Source organism: Aplidium turbinatum, chromosome 17 (genome assembly GCF_918807975.1).
Source record: "Aplidium turbinatum chromosome 17, kaAplTurb1.1, whole genome shotgun sequence".
In the NCBI taxonomy this organism is placed as follows: domain Eukaryota; kingdom Metazoa; phylum Chordata; class Ascidiacea; order Aplousobranchia; family Polyclinidae; genus Aplidium; species Aplidium turbinatum.
The window spans coordinates 15,019,875-15,043,624 of NC_137488.1; the positions used below are offsets into that span (position 1 = coordinate 15,019,875).

Here is a 23,750-nt window from a genome sequence, read left to right on the forward strand (position 1 = left end):
TAAAGATTTCTTTGAAGTAATTTAAAAGATGCTCGTTAACTATCATTTTGATTTCTTTTCAGTTCCAGCTGTAATGCCTTCGCCCAACAGAACCGACTCCACAGATAAATCTATTTCAATAACATGGGACAAAGCATTAGGATCTTCAATGGATCTGACTTACATTGTAAAGTACAAACTAGTAACAGATCCTGGATCACAAATGTTTAATGAAACCACAAAAGAAACAGCAACCACCATAGACGGTTTAGACTCAAACGAGCAATACAGTTTCACTGTGCAAGCGGTGAACGCAGCTGGCAGTGGGGACCCATCGGAACCTGTGGATTTTTTTACTCGTAAGTATGATCCAGGAATCTTGGAAAGTTAAACAATTGGTTGCGTGTGGCATCAGTGGTACCGGTATCATGGAAAGCATAAGATTGATTACGAACTGTAAAGCAGTGGCGACTCTGGAATTTGAACTACACAGGTTTAGCCTGAGCGCCGAGTAACAAAAGAATTTGCAAGTGAGCTAATAACCACGTTTAACCCTAGTAATCTGGCATATTGCAAGGAGCCTGGTTTGATTTGAATTATTTTAAATATTGCCAGTGAAGTGTTGCTCATAGCTCGAAGCTGCAGGTTTTTGGTCATACTCTCTTCAAGAGCTATCGTCAATTGTCATACTGAAATAAGCATAAATATTGAGAAGAATTGATCGTAAAAGAAAAGCGAAATGTTAATTTGGCTGATCATAAAATTCAAATTAACGAAGGAGCTTTGAGGCATAAACGAATTTTCTTTGGCGTCATAAGACTGGATTGAGAGTCTTTATGATGATTGCTTCCAATACTGCGATGGGAACGAAGAATGGCCTTTAGCAAGAATTGAAAAAAAAATTTTAGTCCAGAATTCAAAGCATATTCTTAGATATCGCATAATATAATTCATTATATGGTAATGAAGAACGTTTTTTCTGACGATACCTACAGCATCATGTTAGTGGCCAAGTGGTTTCACCTTCGTCTCTGGGTCTGGTAGATTTGAGATCGATTCCAGGTCAGGTCAAACCAAAGACTTTAAAAATGATATCAAATGTGTTCTTTCTTTTCCTAGAGTTTCTAACCCTAGAAATTCGATATGTAGTTTTTGCAGTTTTTGAATGCCAAATATACTTTTACTAATATCACTAATCTTTCTGTTGAAACCTGAAAGTAAACGCAGAAAAAACATAGCATGATGATTATAGTACTCATTACAATCTTTGATTTGTGTGTAAAGCTTCTTTGAAGTGATTTAAAAGATGCTCGTTTACTATCATTTTGATTTCTTTTCAGTTCCAGCTGTAATGCCTTCGCCCAAGATAACCGACTCCACAGATAATTCTATTTCAATAACATGGGACAAAGCATTAGGATCTTCAATGGATCTGACTTACATTGTAAAGTACAAACTATCAAAAGATCCTGGATCACAAATATTTAATGAAACCACCAAAAAAACATCAACCACCATAGACGGTTTGGACTCAAACGAGCAATACAGTTTCACTGTGCAAGCGGTCAACGCAGCTGGCAGTGGGGACCCATCGGAATCTGTGGATTTTTTTACTCGTAAGTATGATCCAGGAATCTTGAAAAGTTAAACAATTGGTTGCGTGTGGCATCAGTGGTACCGGTATCATGGAAAGCATAAGATTGATTACAAACTGTAAAGCAGTGGCGACTCTGGAATTTGAACTACACAGGTTTAGCCTGAGCGCCGAGTGACAAAAGAATTTGCGAGTAAACTAATAACCACGTTTAACCCTAGTAATCTGGCATATTACAAGGAGCCTGGTTTGATTTGAATTATTTTAAATATTGCCAGTGAAGTGTTGCTCATAACTCGAAGTTGCAGGTTTTTGTGTGACTCTCTTATAATGAAATAAACATGAATATTGTAAAAGATTGATCGTAAAAGAAAAACGAAACGTAAATTTGGCTAATCAAATAATTCAAATTGACGAAGGATCTTTAATGCATAAACGAATTCTTTTTGGCGTCATAATACTGGATTGAGAGTTTTTATGAAGATTGCTTCCAATGCTACAAGGTGGAACCAGGAATGGCCTTTAGCAAGTACTGAAAAACATTTTGAGTCCAGAATTCAAAGCACATTTTTAGATATCGCATAATATAATTCATTATATGATGACGAAGCATGTTTTTCTGACGATACCCCAGGTCAGTGGCCAAGTTGTTTCTCCTTCGGTTCTGGAGCTGGTAGATCTGATATCGATTCCAGGTCAGGTCAAACTGAAGACTTTAAAAATGATACCGATTGTGTTCTTTTTTGCATAACGCTGTAAAAATAAGTGGGGTAATAATGTGATAACATCTTAAACCAGATATAAAATTAAACATGAGCCTTGTCGCTAAAATACCTTAGCTGTTGCAGAGCGACAATAAATAAAACCATTACATCATTATTGTTCTGACGATGAACCAGATCAGTGGCCGAGTGGTTATTGCCTTCAGCTTTGGTACTGGTAGATTTGAGATCGATTCCAGGTCGGATCAAACCAAAAACTTTAAAAAAGTCTTTCATGACGCAGTCCTAACCGAATATATTGGCTCACATAGAAATTCGATATGTAGTTTTAGCGGTTTTTGAATGTCAAATATACTTTTACTAATATCACTAATCTTTCTGTTGAAACCTGAAAGTAAACGCAGAAAAAAGATTACATGATGTTTATAGTACTCATTAAAACCTTTGATATGTGTGTAAAGCTTCTTTGAAGTAATTTAAAAAGATGCTCGTTTACTATCACTTTGATTTCTTTTCAGTTCCAGCTGTAATACCTTCGCCCAACAGAACCGACTTCACAGATAATTCTATTTCAATAACATGGGACAAAGCATTAGGATCTTTAATGGACCTGACTTACACTGTAACGTACAAACTAGCAACAGATCCTGGATCACAAATATTTAATGAAACCACCAAAAAAACATCAACCACCATAGACGGTTTAGACTCAAACGAGCAATACAGTTTCACTGTGCAAGCGGTGAACGCAGCTGGCAGTGGGGACCCATCGGAACCTGTGGATTTTTTTACTCGTAAGTATGATCCAGGAATCTTGAAAAGTTAAACAATTGATTGCGTGTGGCATCAGTGGTACCGGTATCATGGAAAGCATAAGATTGATTACGAACTGTAAAGCAGTGGCGACTCTGGAATTTGAACTACACAGGTTTAGCCTGAGCGCCGAGTAACAAAAGAATTTGCAAGTGAGCTAATAACCACGTTTAACTCCAGTAATCACGTCATATTGCAAGAAGCCTGGTTTGATTTGAATTATTTTAAATATTGCCAGTGAAATGTTGCTCATAACTCGATGCTGTAGGTTTTTGTCATACTCTCTTCAAGAGCTATCATCTTAATGAAACAAACATAAATATTGTGAAGTATTTATAGAAAAACGAAATCTAAATTTGCCTAATCAAAAAAATTCAAATTAATGAAGGAGCTTTAAGATATAAACGATTTCTCTTTGGCGGCATAAGACTGGATCGAGAGTTTTTGTGAGGTGAAACGAAGAACGGCTTTTAGCAAGAATTGAAAACGTTTTAGTCTAAATTTCAAAGCACATTCTGACATATCGTATAATATAATTCATTATATGATGACGAAGAATGTTTTTTCTGACGATACACCAGGTCCGTGGCTAAGTTGTTTTGCCTTCAGCTCTGGAGCTGGTAGATCTGAAATCAATTCCTGGTCAGGTCAAACTGAAGACTTTAAAAATGATACCGATTGTGTTCTTTCTTGCATAACGCAGTGAAAATAAGTGGGGTAATAATGTAATGAAGTCGTAAAAAGGATGTGAAATTAAACATGAGCCTTGTTGCTAAAGACCTTAGCTGTTGCAGAGCGACAATAAAAAAAAACACATTACATCATTATTATTCTGACGATAAACCAGGTCACTGGCCGAGTGGTTATTGCCTTCAGCTTTGGTACTAGTAGATTTGAGATCGATTCCAGGTCGGATCAAACCAAAGACTTTAAAAAAGTCATTCATGACGTATATTCCTAACCGAATATATTGGCTCACATAGAAATTCGATATGTAGTTTTAGCGGTTTTTGAATGTCAAATATACTTTTACTAATCTTTCTGTTGAAACCTGAAAGTAAACGCAGAAAAAACATTGCATGATGTTTATAGTACCCATTACAACCTTTGGTTTGTGTGTAAAGATTTTTTTGAAGTGATTTAATAAATGTTCGTTTACTATCACTTTGATTTCTTTTCAGTTCCAGCTGTAATGCCTTCGCCCAAGATAACCGACTCCGCAGTTAATTCTATTTCAATAACATGGGACAAAGCATTAGGATCTTCAATGTATCTGACTTACACTGTAAAGTACAAACCATCAAAAGATCCTGGATCACAAATCTTTAATGAAACCACCAAAAAAACATCAACCACCATAGACGGTTTAGACTCAAACGAGCAATACAGTTTCACTGTGCAAGCGGTGAACGCAGCTGGCAGTGGGGACCCATCAGAACCTGTGGATTTTTTTACTCGTAAGTATGATCCAGGAATCTTGAAATGTTAAACAATTAGTTGCGTGTGGCATCAGTGGTACCGGTATCATGGAAAGCATAAGATTGATTACGAACTGTAAAGCAGTGGCGACTCTGGAATTTGAACTACACAGGTTTAGCCTGAGCGCCGACTAACAAAAGAATTTGTAATTAGGCTAATAACCACGTTGAACCCTAGTAATCTGGTACCTTGCAAGGAGCCTGGTTTGATTTATTTATTTTTAAATATTGCCAGTGAAATGTTGCTCATACCTAGAAGCTGCAGGTTTTCGTTTGACTCTCTTCAAGAGCTATCGTCATTTATAAAATAAACCTAACTAGTATTAAGTATTTATAGTGGAAGAAAAACGAAATGTACAATTGGCTAATTAGAAGAATTCAAATTAACGAAGAAGCTTTAAGACATAAACGAATTCTTTTTGGCGGCATAATACTGGATTGAGAGTTTTTATGCAGATTGCTTCCAGTGCTGCAAGGTGAAACAAAAAACGACCTTTAGCAAGAATTGAAAGTATTTTTAGTCTAAAATTCAAAGCACATTCTGAGATATCGTATAATATAATTCATTATATGATAATGAAGAATGTCATTCTGACGATATCTCAGGTCAGTGGCCAAGTTGTTTCACCTTCGGCTCTGGAGCTGGAAGATCTAAACTAAAGACTTTAAATATGATACCAATTGTGTTTTTTTTTGCATAACGCTGTAAGAATAAGTCGGGTAATAATATGATGACATCGCAAACCAAATATAAAATTAAACATCAGCCTTGTCGCTAAAAGACCTTAGCTGTTGTAGAGCGACAATAAACAAAACCATTACATCATTAATATTCTGACGATAAACCAGATCAGTGGCCGAGTGGTTATTGCCTTCAGCTTTGGTACTGGTAGATTGAGATCGATTCCAGGTCGGATCAAACCAAAGACTTTAAAAAAGTTGTTTACGACTATATTCTTTACTGAATATATTGGCTCACATAGAAATTCGATATGTAGCTTTCGCGGTTTTTGAATGTCAAAATACTTTTACTAATATTACTAATCTTTCTGTTGAAACCTGAAAGTAAACGCAGAAAAAACTTTACATGATGTTTATAGTACCCATTACAACCTTTGGTTTGTGTGTAAAGATTCTTTGAAGTGATTTAAAAGATGCTCGTTTTCTATCACTTCGATTTCTTTTCAGTTCCAGCTGTAATGCCTTCGCCCAACAGAACCGGCTCAACGGATAAATCTATTTCAATAACATGGGACAAAGCATTAGGATCTTCAATGGACCTGACTTACACTGCAAAGTACAAACTATCAAAAGATCCTGGATCACAAATGTTTAATGAAACCACCAAAAAAATATCAACCACCATAAACGATTTGGACTCAAACGAGCAATACAGTTTCACTGTGCAAGCGGTGAACGCAGCTGGCAGTGGGGACCCATCGGAACCTGTGGATTTTTTCACTGGTAAGTATGGACAAGAAATCTTAAAAAGTGTAAACAATGGTTGCATGTTAATGGTATCAGTGGCAGCCTATCATAAAATGTGTAGCAACTTTAAAATAAATGCAATAATATCAATAACGCGGTGGCAATGCTTTTGTGATGTTTGTAATCTGTAAATATCAACTTTAATAGACACCTGGTACATACGTGCTGTTTTTGGGAGGCTGATGTCCAGTGTTTTTTTTGTTTTTTTTGCTGGTAAGAAAAGTTCATTCAGCATTTGCGCAAGTCGCTAGATTTCACTAAAGTCATCCAGGAAATATTAACTCATTCAAAACTTCAAGTAGACACGTGTTACCCAATGGCCTTGTGTGCAATTTAGATTTCGAAAAGCGCGAATCCAGTATTTGTGTGCGCTATTCCAAAAGTTCTTGCTTGAGTACATTGATATAACCACGCGTTTTTTGTAAACATACAAACGACAACATTTCAAGTGCCCATCATCACCATTTATTATACAGCCCGTGGTTAATCTTTTTTTTTTCAAATCCAACTTTAGCCCTAGTTTTAGAATGCAACAGGACATTCTAATTTTTTTTTTAATTTCCGTCCAAAACCCTTCTCTCCCCTACCCTGAAAACTACTTTTCTCGTTTATTTTCCTTTCTTGTATGGACGTCACTTTTTGTTTATGGCATTTAAAGTTCAAATATTATTTGCTACTGTACTAAATTAATTAAAACACATTAAATGTGTTGCAAGACTGCCGTAAACATTTTTCTGGTCTTGGTTTCATCGTAAAGCACGGAAAGTGGTCATTTCGATTTGTGCGGGTTCGCAAAAGCGTGACATTAATGCAAACACCTTGTATGAAGCTGGTTGTTGAGCCGTAGTGATCCGCCGCCAATGTGTGAGACCGGGCTGGAGGCTTCCAGCTCTACCAAGCCTGCCGCCGTTACCCGTGATATCATCGCCATTGGGCTTTGTTTGGTCCAGGTCCAATTTGAGACAAAGGCCATATGGTTGTTTAAGATGGTCGTGACTACGCGAGGGCTACGCACACACTCTTGGCCTGCTCCATGTCCACTGCGGTCCAATAAGAGCAAAACGTTCAGCTTTAGTGGAATTGGTTGCAACGGGCTGCCGGGTGCTCTGTTCATCGAGGCCAGCCTTAGCCTACAAGATGCCTGCCCGTCAGACACTGACCTCTTCCGCCAAAAAAGACTTCCGTTGGAGACTTTTACGTGTGTCTAATAGCCCCAGGAGTTGCTAGGAATGAGTCAAGTTTTCAGCCTGGGTTCACCTCTACACCGCGTTGAAGCATCTCTATAGAGATGGGGCTGAGCAAAGTCAGCTTCCTAGACACTCCGATTTCGTAGAGGGGTTGAGCCGTAGTAGATTGACTAAAACCTATCTCCAAAACCAACTTTTCAAAAAATAAAGTAGCTTTTAGCTTGTTTTGTTATGATAACTGATAAAACGTCTTTGGCGTCTGTCTGCAAAAACTTATTTTGCATTTTCGATTCAGACCATCATTCTGAGATTCTCTGGTTAATCTTTTTCCATCTACCTGTCTATTTTATCTGCTGATTTTACTTTAATCACATAGATTGGCTTGCCTTTGGTATGCTTCTGCTGCAACAACCAATTGAAAACTTCAGGCAGACAAATGCTGCTCAAGATGATTCTCAACAGCAAGTTGTTGTAATAAATGTTTGTCGACACGATGTGGCTGTTGAGAAAGCTCTATCAGAAGGACACTAGACATTGCGCCCAGCCAGCTTGACTCTATATCCACAGCTCAGGCAGCCATGGATATTCCCTTGGTTCTTGACCCTTTATCCATAGATGCACATTTGGCTTGTTTTATACTGACAAGTAAGCGATTGCCATCTGTTCACTATCTATCAAAGATTGCCATCTACACTAGTAAGATCACTATCTGTTCTAGCAATAGTAGCAACCATCACTATTTTACATTCTGAACATTAGAGCTACTCCTGGACATGACCTAGGCTACAATGGATCTTGTCATTGAACTTTTCACAATGTCTAAAATTAATTTTATGATGCAACATATAACATGAAACGGTTGTAGTTTTAAAAAAATTTTCAGGTAAATATTTCCATAGAAAATCCGACGTTGAGGCAATTTCTATCGTGGGAGAAAAGGTTGCGGAGACAAAGCCTATTGGAAACATGTTACTTTCAGGGACTTTAATCTGGCCCAAAAATAATATAAGCCTACAGAAATATTCATGCACCATAAGAAAGAGCAAAAAGCCTGTGAAAGTTTCGAAATGGATTTTAAGTGCATATAGTTATATTTATTTTGTTTGAATATTGAAAAGCTTGGGTGTTCATCAGGACAATTATCATTTCTAACACTAATTGCAACCTTCATCTCATGAAAGTGAAAGTAAAAATAACAACAAACATGCTGATTTATTGCTTTACTGACGTTTCGCGCATCATGACAATGCGCATCCTCAGAGCGAATAACATAAAAAATAAAATACTGTATACTGCAGTGCGGCTGAAGGCAATTTTTTTTTTTTAAATATTTATTTTAAAGATTGGCCAAAGATAACCGCTCACACATCTTTGGCCAATTTTAAAAACAATGTGTGTTTTATTTTTTCTTGTCTTCAACCGCACTGCAGTAGCCTACATAACTTTGCAAATTTTATTTTGTATGTTATTCGCTCTGAGGATGCGCATTGTCATGGTGCACGAAACGTCAGTGAAGCAATAAATCAACCTGTTAGTTGTTGCTTTTACTTTCACTTTCATCAGATGAACGTTGCAATTAGTGTTAGAAAAGTTTATTTTATTTGTTTATTTTGCCCGCTCGATCCAAAATTCGAAAATAGAATTTTATGAATGAACTTTTCAATCTTCTTTTAAATTTACCAATTATCCATATGCATGCGTACCGCAATAAATACTAATCAAAGAAGTAGAGTAGGCTACCGTATTAAATTGATAAATTCAAGTGTATTGTGAAGCTTTCTCCACACAAGTGTGGCTTCGTCAATTAGGGGAAGGGAAGGTAATTTGATACACTTTTAACATTTTTTCCTGTTAACTGAAAATTACTTGACACAAACTATTGATTTTAAGCTGAAATGAAAGTCTGATCACTTACACACTTTTTAAAAACATTTTCACCTTTCTATTTTTTTTACTTTTTTTTTAATTGAAATTTTAAAAATGTCACTCAAATGTATCAATTTACCTTCCACGGAAGGTAAATTGATACACTCAGAAGGTAATTTGATAAAGTAAAACTATCTTAATACAGAAATCCCATTTGACAGCAAAGCAATAAATAAAAATTTATTATGTGGTTGGCTTGCTTGGGTGTAAAGATAACTGTTGAGGCCCATGTGTGCGGCGAAGCTTCTGTAGCGGGATGGACATGGGGAGGATGATTGGCTGGAGTTCTTATTCAAGGGGATGCTTTGCGCTTTTCTCATTTTTTGACAGCAGATAGCGTGTAGGCCTACGAAAGCTTATATAATAGTTGTTTCCCAAAGCAGCAGGTATTGTTAATAAAGAAGAACTTATTTAAATCAACTAGATCGATCAATGACAACATTTATTACACTCACAAAAAGAATTTAATATACCGTACTGTATCAATTTACCTTCTCTACATGTATCAATTTACCTTTTTCAAAAAAAGTTATAAAATTCTAATTTTTGTATGCTTGGATGCACATTGCAGAAAAAACCTGACATGCCCTTGAAGCCTTATCAATGAACTGTCAAATGAGTTTGGTTTCATCTTTCAGGAACTTTTCTTTAATTTTCCAGACGAAAATAATCATGAGTTAAAATTTTTACGAAAATACTCAAAAAACACACTTTTACAATTTATGTCATAAAAGCACGAGTTAGTTGCATGGTGCAATTTTTGTAGGCATTATTTTCACAGGTCTTCCACCTAATGACAATATTTTTGACTAATATTTTTTGTACGTTTCTGTAGGGGGGGTGTATCAAATTACCGTCCGTATCAAATTACCTTCCCTTCCCCTACTACATATCTATTATATCAAAGTTCTACTTTTGTAAGAATGATACGTGTATGTTACTTAAGAAGGCACACCTGTGTGACTAAAGCTGTACAATACCTTTGGATCAATTTAATGTGATAGCCTATTCTCTATCTGTATTTTCGGTACGCTTTTGCGCATGCGCGTAAGAATGTGCACAAATTGAAATGATACCTTTTCCGTGTTTTACGACGAACCAAGACCAAAAAAACAGTTTGTGGCTGTCTTGCAACGTTATTAAGGTGTTTTGGTGCAATAGTAAACAATATTTGAACTTTAAATGCCATAAACAAAAAGTGACGTCAATGCAATACAAGGCAATTTTACGCGAAAAGAAATCTTTATGGTAGGGGGAGGGTTATAATTTCGCAGTTGAAGCAAAAAAAACGATGCAGGTTTTGATAATGCATCAGATGTACAAATAATTCCGATTCGTGAGTATTATTCAATATTGCCTGATGTAATTACAACGTGATAAATGTGCTGGTTTTTCAAGAAAATGATTTGTTGCATCAGTAGTAAAATCTTTTTTTTTATTTACTTGATGTTTATGACAAAACACAACTAAATCGAAAATAAATAAAAAAAAAACTTTAGAGAAATGATAAAATGTTAAGGTGTGAATAAGAAACCAGTTTGTTTTTGAATCTTATAGCACAGTTACTAGTCTATGTTATGCCTAAATGCAGCTATACAAAACCCAACCCGTGTTCAGTTGCGGTGTTTGGATGGATGGATGGTCATTTGTTTTCGTTTGGATGCGAAACAAAACGTACATAAGACAAAAACGTACAGTGTGCATCCAACTAGAGAGTGCGAAAGACTGTAGCCCTAGAAAGGCGTAGGAGGTCGTCGAGTCTCCACGCTCTCATTCAAACAGTTATACAAAAGCAAGTATTGCTTTTTTAAATAACAAATTAAGTTTGCTTTATTTCATGCACAAGACATGCGCCTTATTCAATGCACAAGTCCAGTCATTTTGTTGAACTCACAAGTTGAGCAGCACTGTGTTAAAATGTCCACTAAACTGAACATTTTTAGATTTGTAGTAAAACAGTTGGAAGTTGAATAACAAACTGACCACACTTTACACTTAATTCGCTGGCTATCATTAGGGAAAGCTTAATAAGTTGAATGTAACTTCAATTTTTGTAGAAATATCGTTGTAGTACATGTTGTGTTTAGTTCCGGGAATGCCGACATTTGCAAGCAGCGGGCAGACACAAACAAACACTACAATCAACTTAAAATGGATGAAACCAGACGGTGGAGATGCAATTGTAAACTACTCTGTGGAATACAAAGTTACCGAACCAGAAAACAACTACATCACAGCTGAAGTTGTTCCCCACGTGCCTGCGCAAAACGAATACCATTATGAGCTTAAGGGCTTGATTCCTGGGCAGAGTTATGACGTAAACGTAACAGCTTGTAACTCAGCTGGGATGGGCACTCCTTTGCTAGACAAGAGACGTACAGGTTAGTTATTAAATAATGCATTTGCTATTACGTAGTTTTGAATGACGTGTTGTTTTCTAATCACTGCAAACTCTGAAACAAAATAGGTAGCCTTTTCTAAAATATACTATTTCAGCATGACCTGTTGCAAGATAGTATGTTCTTGCCACTACTAAAAGTATTTTGTTGACATATTAACGGTAGGACTACTCCGTTTTGTTGGCAATATGACGTAAGTGCAAATGAGGAGTTGATTGCAATATTGTTTGCGTTTGTTCAGTTCCTGCTCCTGTTGAATCTCTTCAAGCTCTTCAGAATCCATCAAATGCTTCACGAGTTATAGATTTATCCTGGAATACTACTGGAGTAGGAGATTATATTCAAGTAAATACTTTCACAAGAACAATTTCTTGCTCTGTTAGCATAGTATGAGCTAGTAAATAGAAAAGAAAAGTATATATATGTAAAGTTTAATGTAACTTAGATATAATCCTTTCGAGCCTTAAACCTAACCTAATGTCTAACGACGATTTCACGAAACAATGCCTAAAGCCTATTTCAACAATAACTTTTAAAACAAGATTAAGTGTCATCAGTCGATCGCACCAACATACTGTATATGGAATAGTCTTATGGCAAACGCAAAACCAAATACGGCAAATACGTTACAAATACTGGGGCAGCATAAACTACACCATAGCGAATTCTTCTTTATTCAACTCAGTTTCAGTTTTAATTTTCAAGTTTCATCTTCTTTATTACGTATTGATATGGTTGAGCATCAGTATCATGGTAGTATGGCGATATTCCAACCCATATGACACCATAGTTGCTGAAAAACATTGATGTTATAAAACAACAAATCAACATGTTATGACACAACATTATTTTTAAATTTTACTGTAATTAACTTTATTAACGACCAATATGTTTGCGCTAAAAAACCTTATTCAGTGCAAATACCAGTTATAAATTACAGTAGAATTGTTTCAAAGCTATAATGAAGTTTTGCTACAGTTGCATCTGTTGCAAAGTCTTGTTTTTAAACAACAGTATTTGGCTATAGTGACTTCGGCGATAATGACATTTCTCGGTAGTGACACTTTATCGAAAGTCCTTTCAGGTGTCACCATGGCCATGGTGTCACTATAGACAAAATCTAATGTTACGTTAAAAAAAAAAAAAACTCACATATGACTTTACACTTGACGTATACTATTGAACAGCATATTTCATAAATAACTTTCCGTTATAAAAAAAGCATTTTACAAGCACCAGCACTTCAAATAAGAACGTAAGCCAAAGCGCCGTCGACATAGCGTAAACTTTACTGTACCAAACTCGGCGATTTGGCCTGCTTTAGTGGCTTAAAACCACTAGAAATAGAGGCTATGCGAAGTTACTTTTTCAGTCTGTGGAAAAATTTAAACTTTCGCTATGAATTTTGAAGCTTTTTTTTTAATTTAAAGCAAGCAGAATTCACTATACACCTCTATCTTTAGATTGCTTACATTGACTCAAATACAACAATTTTCAATGTAAACCAAACCTTTATCAAGAGGACTTACGGTCTCCAAGTACAACCAGGAAACAATTACACCATAAATGTGATAACCGTTTCTGGCGATTTCAGCAGTTCAACGCAGACAACAGAACAAAACTCAAGTGAGTAATGCAGTGTCGCGTTAATGATTTAGAAATAAGTTTTCTACTTTCAATGTTATAGCAAATACAGTAGAATTGATGTGACAAATGAAAAAACTTTAAATTGAGAATGTAAACATGTAATAGGATATTTTTGAACTAAATTTAGCATATTGAAAGAGTAGCTGTGTTCAAAATAACTTCAAAAATTAATACATAATGATAAAATACATCTATAATAATGTGTCATCTCCTGCAAAAAAGTTTCGCTTTTAGCAGCATGATAGTTGCTTACTTCACAATGTAAATACAAACAACCTGTTTTAGCTTGATGCTGCGAATTCGCTGTGGTAATAGTGAATTGCACTAGCTTTCGTAACACTTCGTTATATGCTATGACTACTGCAGAAAGTTCTAACTAACAGGTTTCGTTGCACGTTTGTTTTATATGTTAACAAAACTTTAAAGTTTGCAAAAAGTAACTCTGCTTCTTGCTAAAAAATGATTAGCCAAATTTTTTCTGCAAGTGATGTAAGCCTATGTATGTTTTAAGTTCCCAGTTTAAAAGCAAAAGTATTTGGAAATTGTTTCTAAACAAAAAGTATTTTTTCTTGCATTGGAGCTAAATTCCTTTGCTTCGACTTCGTTTCGATTGAAGTGTTTTTGTAAACATTTTTTTCGATTTATTTTGAATAAGTGTTCGCAAAAAAGAAACTTTCGTTTAATTTCTTTCGTTAAAAGAAAATTTGTTAAATTAACTCTAGTTTTTAACATAACAGGTTACGTTGGTGTAGTAACAAGGAACCGAAAAAGTTTGCTTTTTCTTGTATAGTAATCTTACATTTTGAAAATTGTTGGAATAATGTCTAATCTATTTTTGTACAAAGTAAAAAACAGCTTTTCGCAGTTGACATGTTAATTGTTAGCGACTATTGGCTATACACAAACAGTGCAAATATTCTAGAAGTTTATTTTGCTTGTGTCGAGAAGGAAGTCACAATAGATTCATTATTCGAAATGAACAACTTGAATCTGCTGCCATGCTAATTTAACTTTGGTAGCATTGTGCAAGCACTATGTGCAAGCACAATAACACAAAGCGACAAAACCAAGAAGGGGTTGAGAAAAATTGAAAAAAGAAAAAAGTAGGCCTAACATATTATTAAGTAGATCAACACCAGAGAACACAAAAATAGAAGAAATTATTACCACATATTGTATTACTACTTCATTCTTTATGTTATCATGTGCGGTTCGTAAAAAACACCTTATGCATTCAGAACCATCGCTACCCAAAAACATAGAACCATCTGTTAACTCCAGTTCCATCTCCGTTAGTTGGGGCGAGGTTGACGGCCATGCCGACTGGATCGTGGTGAATATAAGCGGTGAAGAGGAAATTCAGGAAACGGTGACTGCCATCATACTAAAGTGTCTAATGGGCAAACAAGCGTTATTAATGACAAATGGTTCAATTTTATTTTGTTGGTTATAAAACATGGCTGATAATTTACAAGGTTGTTATATGAAATAAACCTTATCATGTCCCTGTTTCAAAGAAGAAGCGATCGTAAAACAAATATTGCGAACAACATCTAGTTCAAGCACCTAATGATTAGATGCTTGAACTAGATGCTGAGTTTGCAATATTTGTTTTACTTTCGCATAAGGTCCTAATGCCTCACTGACTATAGTCTAACCAGATTCTAATGCCAGAGAATAAGACAAGTGTAACTATTTTGGAACTACCTGTTGTGATGATGTTTCTTTGAATCACGTTTCAGTTTAAACCACAACCAGATTACTACGAAATTTCCAATCTCACTTACAAGACTAATTACGTTTTAACAATGTATACAACCATCATAAACATTGACGGGAAAACAGAAAAGAGCGAAATATTTTCAACAACTCTGAGAACGGTAGATCCAGTCCCAACAGGTCAGTCAACTGCTTTGTTAGTTCACCATCAACAAAGCTATATCTAGTCAGTAATTAAGTGGGCTGTAGGATGAAATAAACTGAGGATCTTAAAGGAAAGCAGCGATCGTGTGTTGGTTTTTATCTTGCCTCAAAATTTGCAGTGTGCATTGGTAAGAGCTTTCAGATCAATACTTGTAGAAAATGAGTTCCCTGACTTAAAAAGATTACGAGTGCTTGTTCTAAAAGCTGCAACTTATTTTCTGATTGCCTTACATAAACCAATACTGGCTTTTAGGATCTCTTTTATGCAATCACAGTAAAAACAGTTTTGTCTTCAGACACTGCTTGATGTTCTTAAACAATATCAAGAGATAATCTATTCATTGTTTTTTTATAAAGATGTCGGATTGATTGTTGGTTTGGTTCTGGCAGTTGTCGCACTGATTGTCATTTCTGTGGGAGGTGTTTATTATTACAGAAGGCGAAAAGCAAAAATGTTTTTGTAAGTACGTTTTTGTTGTGGAAAATTGTTGTAGGCTATCCTGTTGATGCTTTTTGTATAGATATAAAATAAGATTTATATGAAATATTACTTTTTGTGAGGTTAGCTGAGTTTTAACCAATAAAATATACCAATGTTATAACACTTTTCAGTGTAAGCCGAGGTTACCCAGCTTGTGTGTCGTGGTACATAGGCATGCCGCTACAGGGATTAAAGTGCGCCGCAAAAGTTTCATAGTTTCAGAAAAGTATAGCATATAGGAAAATTGGAATTCGTTTAAGCAAATGTGATAAAATAGGTGCAAATGGTTTGGAAGCTTGGTCATTTTAAACAAAAGACACAGCTACTTGATCTTGTATCTAGAAATTTTAACAGTCAAAGGCAGACCACCAATACATTTATCTCTCCACGGTGCATCATGGTCACACACTATGATAATAGTCTCGTCTCCAAGTAGTCAAAAGGTTTTGTTCCAGAGAGGAAAGAGAAAATCGCATCATACCCAACTTGCAAATGCTCTTCGCGGGATCATCACCGGCCACAGCAAGGTAATTTAAACGAATATTAATAAATACGTATACACAATAAATGCTATTAATACTACTAAATGTGCTCAATGCCAAGCAAAAAGCCAAGCTGTGAAGTTTTTTAGTGAATTAATGACTAATTTTGATGTAATATATAGGCTATATTTTATTGGTGCAAATATGGTGAAATATATGGCACTTACAATATTATTAAGTCGATGGTTTATCTATTTTTATTAAAAAAAGACGAAAAATAAGATATATGATAAATGGTAAGAATCTAAATGCCTTTAAACAATTTGTGAGACTTGTATAACATAAAACGTAGCTGGCATGTTACAGTTCAAAACCGTACATGAAAACGTATTGAAAAAGAAACAGCTACATGAAACTCTCGTTAAGCGTTGTATTCACAACACAACAATGTTTTACCCGATTTGTTTCTTTCTTTTTGGTAAATATTCACAATTGTGCAAGGTTGCTTTATAATCCGGCGTTTGTATCAGATCTATCTGTTTGCCGGATTTCTACAAGCATGTGGAACGTATGGGAGAATTTGATAACAAAGAATTTGGACAAGAATTTAAAGTAAGTTTCTATACGAAAACATGGCTCCTGGCGGTGACGCCAGATTTGTCACATTTTATAGATTTTGACCACCCCTAACTACTGCTGTCTAACTGAAATTTTTTAAATATTTTAATTTTTTGCTAACTTTTTTTAAATGTCTTAAATTTTGCTAATTTTTTTTTTATATATTTTAATAACTTTTTTTAAATATTTAAATTTTTTGCTAACTTTTTTAAATATTTTAATTTTGCTGACTTTTTTTAAATATTTTATTTTTTGCTAGCTTTTTTTAAATACTTTAATTTTTTCTGACTTTTTTTAGATATTTTAATTTTTGCTGACTTTTTTCAAATATTTTAATTTTTTTCTAACACGTAATGACATAAAAGCTTTTTTTCTGCCTTGAGGAAGCAGCGAAAAGGGAAAAGCCCTAAATTAAAACACGATCAGTCAGATAATTAACAAACGAAAAACAGTTTGATAGAAATTTTTTTAATCAAATTGGCTTTGTTATTCAAAGCCTGGTGATATTAAAACCCAATTTTTCGCCAAAGAATGACAGAGAAAAAGACGTTGAAATATTATTTTAAAAAATTTCATTCAGGCAATTATCCAAAGTTGGCAAAGTCTAGAAAAGTCTTGCAGAATTTAACAAAGCAGGTCGTATGTCTAAGTAGTGACGACAGCATCCAAAAGTTTTTTATATGGCCTTTATAGTTACAACTGGAGTTGCAACCCAAAGCATGTACTTAGACATTTAATGTAATTGGAAACTCATAAAGTTGATTTTATTTATAAACTACAATAACAAATTACCCTACTACATACTCACAACTAGATAACCAAAGCACAAACAATAAACTAAGGGATTCACTTTATATTGTCTTTTAAATGTATAGTGTGTATTTTGAGTATAAACTATTATGGCCTATAAATTGTTTTGTTTTATGAGTTGTACTTAGTTGGCAGTAGGCTACGTGCTATATCTAGCTAAATCAAACTGGCATGCATGTTATCCTATAGCTCTGTCTAAACAACTTGTTTTTGCACAGAAACTTATTTCAGTTGGAAACGATCAGTCAGCGGAAGTTGGATTACTCCCTGGCAATAAAGAAAAAAATAGATGCAAAAACATTATTCCGTGTAAGTTGCAACAGAAAATGCATTAAAACTAATTTGGTTGGTTAGAATTTTTAACCTCGGACAGAGAAAACCTGTGATAGGTTCTTCTTGGTAGTTTTGCTTATATGTAAGAGGATTTGACCCTCACTGATTCAAGCTATTAAGCGTTTCTCAACTATTTGAATAAATAATTTTATTTTCCATCGACGTCTGGTGTCTAAAAATGTCGCTGCCCAATTTGCACTTTGCAGAAAATTATTATCTTTGTATTTAGATGACAACAACAGAGTTATCCTGCAAACTATGGAAGGAGAACCATGCTCGGACTACATCAACGCATCGTATATAGCTGTATGTGTTTACTTATGTTTTAATTTGTAGCTTACTGGCATTTCACTGGTGCTAGCAGCTTTCAGCAAAAAAGTTGCGGCACGAGAAAGTAGTGTAATTTATCGTTAAAGTGCGTTGAGATGCTATAGATTTTGAACAAACTTTAGTTATCAAAAATGGTTTTATTTTTGTGTTGAATGAGCTAAGTATCAAGTTTTTTTTAACAGGGTTGGAAACACGAAAAAGAATACATTGCGACACAGGGCCCTATTCCAGAAACCAGAAATGATTTTTGGAGACTTGTTTGGGAGCAAAATAGCAGTCATATTGTTATGGTCACCCAAGGAGTAGAATTCGGTGATTATTTGTCGAATTTTAAAAATAAAAAAACTACCTTATCTAGTTGAAGAAAGCATTTTTATAGTTGCCTACAATTTTAGTAAAGAATATTTTTTGAACCATAAACAGATAAACCGAGTTACAACTCAGAATTTTTATGCCGTCTTGTGTCGTTGCTAGGTTTTATCTGTTTATAAGTCTTAAAAAGTAGGAAAAAAATTGTTATTTAAACAAAAAAGTGTAATTCTATATTTGAAACAACACAGTAACATTTTTCTGCTTGATACCTAAGCTGAATAAATTATTTTTAAATGCAAAATAGCTCTATTACTTTGCATTGTTTTTTAGGCAAAATTAAAAGTGACCACTACTGGCCTTATCGTGAGAATCCTATTGAGTCTAACGACCTCACCGTGTCACTGACATCGCAAGAAGTCAAAACTTATTGGGCAGTCCGAGAATTTAGTTTATCAAAGGTAGGCTACTGTAAGCCTTACAGTACAATAGAACTAAATAGCTTTATTCTTAATATATTTACATTCATGTTTCCTATTTTTGTATAATTTTTATGTTTATATTATTACTTTTGCTAAGTTACATGCTCAAAGACACAAACGGAAGAAAATTTCTCCTTGTGAACCTGAAATAGGGAGATTGATACTAAATCTGTTTGAAGTGAATTTTTTGATTGAAACGAAACTTTAAGTTTATTCGACGAAAGAGGGTTTAAAAAAAATTCAAGATTTTTTTTAAAACAAAACGAGTTTGAAATAAAATTTCATTTTGTTGGGAAATTTTAAAACTACTTTATTTTGAACATTTTCAAGTTTGAATATTGGACGAACATGAACATTCAAGGGTCATCTAGGTTAAATTTCAAGATGCTTTCTGCCTGAGGAAATTTTTATATGTGTCGCTTTGAGTGTTTTCGTTTCAAGTTACCAACAAAACAAGGCAAGATATCTTGCATCAAAACTGAACAAAACGTTTCTAAATGTTTAGTTTCAAACATTCGGAATGTTGGACGACAAAAATGAACCACCAAAATAATGTAATAAGACGTAATAACTTTATTACGTTTTAAGAAAGTTTGGTACATTAAAATATTTTAATAAAGCAAAAGTTTAAGATATAAAGTAAACAAAATCAGCCAAGTTCGGAAACTTGTATTGATAAACCTTTCATCACAATAAAGGTGGCTTCTTCAGTATCTTATTCAAACAGAAATATAAAATAGCAGAAATAAAATATAAGAGCCTGCAAATATATCTTGAAACGTTTCTACTCAGGGTGCAGAAGTCCGCAATATTTATCACTTCAACTACACTTCGTGGCCTGATCAAGGCGAACCCGAGACCACAGAGAGTCTGGTCAAGTTCGTACGGATCGTGAGGCGTTCGATTGAAAACGAGGAAGGAAATGTTGGACCGACCATCGTGCATTGCAGGTTGTATGATCACGTGACCTCATAATTTACCAAGCGAAACGGCACCTTGTGCCAAAATTGAGGTAAAAATGATATTTTGATAAATGTTCTTGTTGTTTTGAAAAAATTTTGTCCTTGCTAGCAAATCTACCTTTTTTTACATTGTATGAACATCTGCAGACGTTAAAACAATGTAAAAAATGAATGAATTGACGTATGTTGGTGGAATATAACCTGCACTTTTGCTCAGTTTTGGCTTTGTAAAATAACAAAAAAAATACCTTGACAAAAAAATCAGTTTCTTTAAAAAAATAAGCAATGGAAAATGCAGGAGCCTATGTATAGCACAATAAAACAATTTTTCTCAACTTTTCTATCTGTTCTTTTTTTCCACAGTGCTGGAGTTGAACGCACGGGAACATTCATAGCAATGGATCGCCTACTTCAGCATTTGCAAGAAAATTTTTCAGTCGATATCTTCGGAATTGTCCATCACATGAGGATGCAGCGAATGCATATGGTCCAAACAGAGGTTGGTTTACTTGGAACCTTTGTTTTAACTATTTGTTCAGAAAAATGTATTAAAATTTTAACTTCTCTTTACTTGAAAACATTTCAATGCAGTATATTTACACGAATGAATGATAACCCAAGAAGCAAGTATTGACATAGCCTACAAATGCACTTGAGGCCTAATATAATCACGTATGTCATGTCATCTTTTGAAGAATATTAGCCCAACGCAAGTAAATTTATTCCAGTCAATAGAAACTGAAAAGTCGTAAGAAATAAATTTATTTCAAACACATTAGCAATGTCAAAAACAAAAAATCAATAATAGAAACTCCGTTAGTATTGATCTGTACATCTGTCTGATAACACACATTCTGCCATTAATTTTATAAAAATATATAATTTTGTTTGCTCACCCTTTCATCAAAAAACTGAGACGGAGCATGGAGAGTATAATTGATAGCCTACCCGGTAACCTATTAGCAGATAAGGAAGCGTCAGTTTTAAATACTGTACTATTGTTATGCATAACTCTGTTTTATAAAGACTTGTAAATGCGCAGGTCATAAAAGAAATTAAAATTGCTTTTTGAAGAATATTCTTGACAAATCCACAACACTGATGAACGAGTTTGTGGTTGGTTTGTATCAGGGCAGCGATTTTTCATTTACAATAAATACACTAACACTGTGATTCCATAAACAGTCGTTGTTACATGCCTTTTGAGCGGTGTAAAACCTACAGATAAGTTTTACACATCCTTTTCAGCTAACTGGTTTGCTTACACTTTCTTTCTACAGAAGCAATACATCTTACTTCACAAAATGGTTCTGGAAATTATCAACAGCTCAAGCGACTTAATTGATGAGAATGGAGATCTTCTCTACGAGAACTCGACAAGATATGAAACTTTTCGCCATTTAAACCCAATCTACGAAAATACAGACATCTGATAAACATTTCTTGATAACATGAAGAGCAACGAAATGAAGCGACAAGACTGTAGCTGGGTGTGCTGAAACCTGTTTAATATAAACATTGAAGGAACTTCTTGCTACGTTATGTTCAATCAAACGTATCCTTTTGACTGCATCAGTTATTTCCAATGCCATATTATTTCTGACGTAAAAACATCATCACAACTGTCGTGTAGCACAAGTCTCGAATACTTTAAAATACCACTCGATCATTCCATTGTGGTCGCACTTGTCACGCCCGATACAATGAATGTCCATGGAACCCGGTGTAGCGGTCCAGAAGTGACTGCAGTTCAGAAGTGACCAGGTTTGCCAAATATTTCATTTTTTTTTAATAATGAAATTTCTGATCCTTCAAAAAGTCACAGTGACAACTTTAAGCATTGATTAATTTAATTGACAGATTATGCATTAGTTTGAGAACAAAAAGTTAATTTAACTCAGTTCCAAAAAGTTTGCTTTTGTATTACATGTCGACGCGCCTGGCAGCCCTTGTAACGTCTGGTTTAGCAGTCACTTCTGAACTGCCACTCCGCTGTAGCAGTCCAGAGGTTATTGATATTGCAAAAGGACATGATGTTTCGAAACTGGTTTGAGGAAACTTGCAAATGGGTAGAATATTATGCAGTTGAAGCTTTTTTTTTTGCATATTACCGTATATAACTAGGTTTAAGAGTAAACTACAAAACTATGGCAAAACAAATGATATCCTTTGACCACCTTCCATATTCCCGAAATCTGGCGCCTGGCGACTTTTGGCTTTTTCCCAAATTAAAAATTATTCTGAAAGGAACTCATTTCTCATCTCCAAAACAAATCAAGGTCTCACTGACGAGTGATCTGAAAAATCTGAAAGAGGAGAAGTTTTCCAAGTGTTTTCAAGGATGGCAGGATAGAATGCAAAAGTGCATTAACTTGGTAAGGTACAACTTTGAAGGGGACAATTTGTAAATTATGAAAAAAGCAATGTTAAACTTTTTTTATAACAACAGTCCCATTTCCATTTTTGTGGCACCTCGTACTTTTTGTGATAAGTAACTTAAAGTGCCTCTAACAGGTAAATAAATTCGCTAAATTTAACTAAGATACCAAAAAGATGACACTAACAAACTTACCTGACCAGCAAATTGTAAAAAATACCAACAGGCTACTAAGTTACACACTTGCAAACTTTCGTTGACTTTCGGCGAATCTGGCAATCCTTCAATTGCGAAAATAAAAACGGCAACACCGCTGTGACGTCACCATAAGTGGGGAGGATGCATTCTTTCTCTGTGGTGATTGGGTAAGGTATAGTACGACTACTGCAAAACGTGAATGTGTGGGGCTCTGGTGGTCTAAAGCATGTGCATTGTGCAAAATATGAATTACCGAAATAAAAAAGTTAACTTATTATTACTATCAGGTTTAGATCAAATAGGTGGAGTTTATTTTTGTCATACGGCATCTCAATTCAATTGAAATTGTAGTTTCGTAGGGCTACAATTTTGATAATTTTTTATTTGTCCTAATCTGGCTATAGCCATTTGCAGTGTAACAACAGTATCTCACAAACAGTAAGTTACCCTTAATTTATGGTTGAGGCAATGCCTACAAATTGCTGTTTATGTGACTGTCAGTGACAAAGACTGTGTGCTATCTTTTCACGCTTTCCCACAAAACAAGGTGCTGAGAAGAAAATGGTCAAAGTTTTCTTCAAGTGTTCCAAAGTGGGATGGACCATACAAACTAGTCGTATATGTTCTCTTCACTTCACTGATGAGGATTTTGTTATGGTGGTGCGTTTGCCACAACTAGCACTCTAGATGGTTCGTTTGCCACAAGTGCGAGTCTATGCCTCAACCCAATGAATGTGTATGTTGCCATGAAGTGCCACAGACGAAAGAATTTTTGAAGAAAAACCCATCTAGTTGTGTTACAAATTTGACTGAATTTGAGGCACACTTTCATCCTGCAGTTTTGAGGACTTTTTTATGAGGAGCAGGAAGAACTGGAGAAAAACCAATAAAACGAAAGGAGAAAACGGAGACCTATCAAACGAGTAAGGATGCTACATTAGGCTAAAAATACCCTAAATGCTAAAGAATGCACACTAAAAGAAGTGATTTTATTTCCTTGCAGGGAGTATCGGATAGTTGCCTGCAGGTATGTAGCCTATTGGAGTGGATACTTCAAGATGATGCTCTCGCAAGCAACAATCGGATTGTGCTGCCGTCATGCATTGTTTGGCGAATCTGAAACAATTCTCTAAGTCCAGATGACCGTTACACTGGATTTCAATGGCCAACTGAAGGCACATTATGAGAGAGAGAGAATTTTTATTTATTTAT

At 35.0% G+C, this 23,750-nt stretch overlaps 1 protein-coding gene across 1 annotated transcript in view; it reads left to right on the forward strand.

Moving 5' to 3' along the window:
- The window catches only part of LOC145786233 (receptor-type tyrosine-protein phosphatase H-like), a 38,505-nt gene extending 16,870 nt beyond the window's left edge, over positions 1–21,635 (forward strand). Inside the window, exons 9-28 of the mRNA XM_082597875.1 lie at positions 63–338; positions 1,320–1,595; positions 2,814–3,089; positions 4,290–4,565; positions 5,775–6,050; positions 11,275–11,568; positions 11,828–11,931; positions 13,050–13,212; positions 14,472–14,602; positions 14,976–15,132; positions 15,514–15,616; positions 16,093–16,164; positions 16,650–16,731; positions 17,766–17,856; positions 18,110–18,186; positions 18,393–18,522; positions 18,853–18,980; positions 19,794–19,951; positions 20,327–20,462; positions 21,244–21,635. Of these exons, the coding sequence (XP_082454001.1) occupies positions 63–338; positions 1,320–1,595; positions 2,814–3,089; positions 4,290–4,565; positions 5,775–6,050; positions 11,275–11,568; positions 11,828–11,931; positions 13,050–13,212; positions 14,472–14,602; positions 14,976–15,132; positions 15,514–15,616; positions 16,093–16,164; positions 16,650–16,731; positions 17,766–17,856; positions 18,110–18,186; positions 18,393–18,522; positions 18,853–18,980; positions 19,794–19,951; positions 20,327–20,462; positions 21,244–21,396 (3,359 nt within the window). The 3' untranslated portion in view covers positions 21,397–21,635. The remainder of the gene's footprint in view (positions 1–62; positions 339–1,319; positions 1,596–2,813; positions 3,090–4,289; positions 4,566–5,774; positions 6,051–11,274; positions 11,569–11,827; positions 11,932–13,049; positions 13,213–14,471; positions 14,603–14,975; positions 15,133–15,513; positions 15,617–16,092; positions 16,165–16,649; positions 16,732–17,765; positions 17,857–18,109; positions 18,187–18,392; positions 18,523–18,852; positions 18,981–19,793; positions 19,952–20,326; positions 20,463–21,243) is intronic.
- Positions 21,636–23,750: the final 2,115 nt, after the last annotated feature.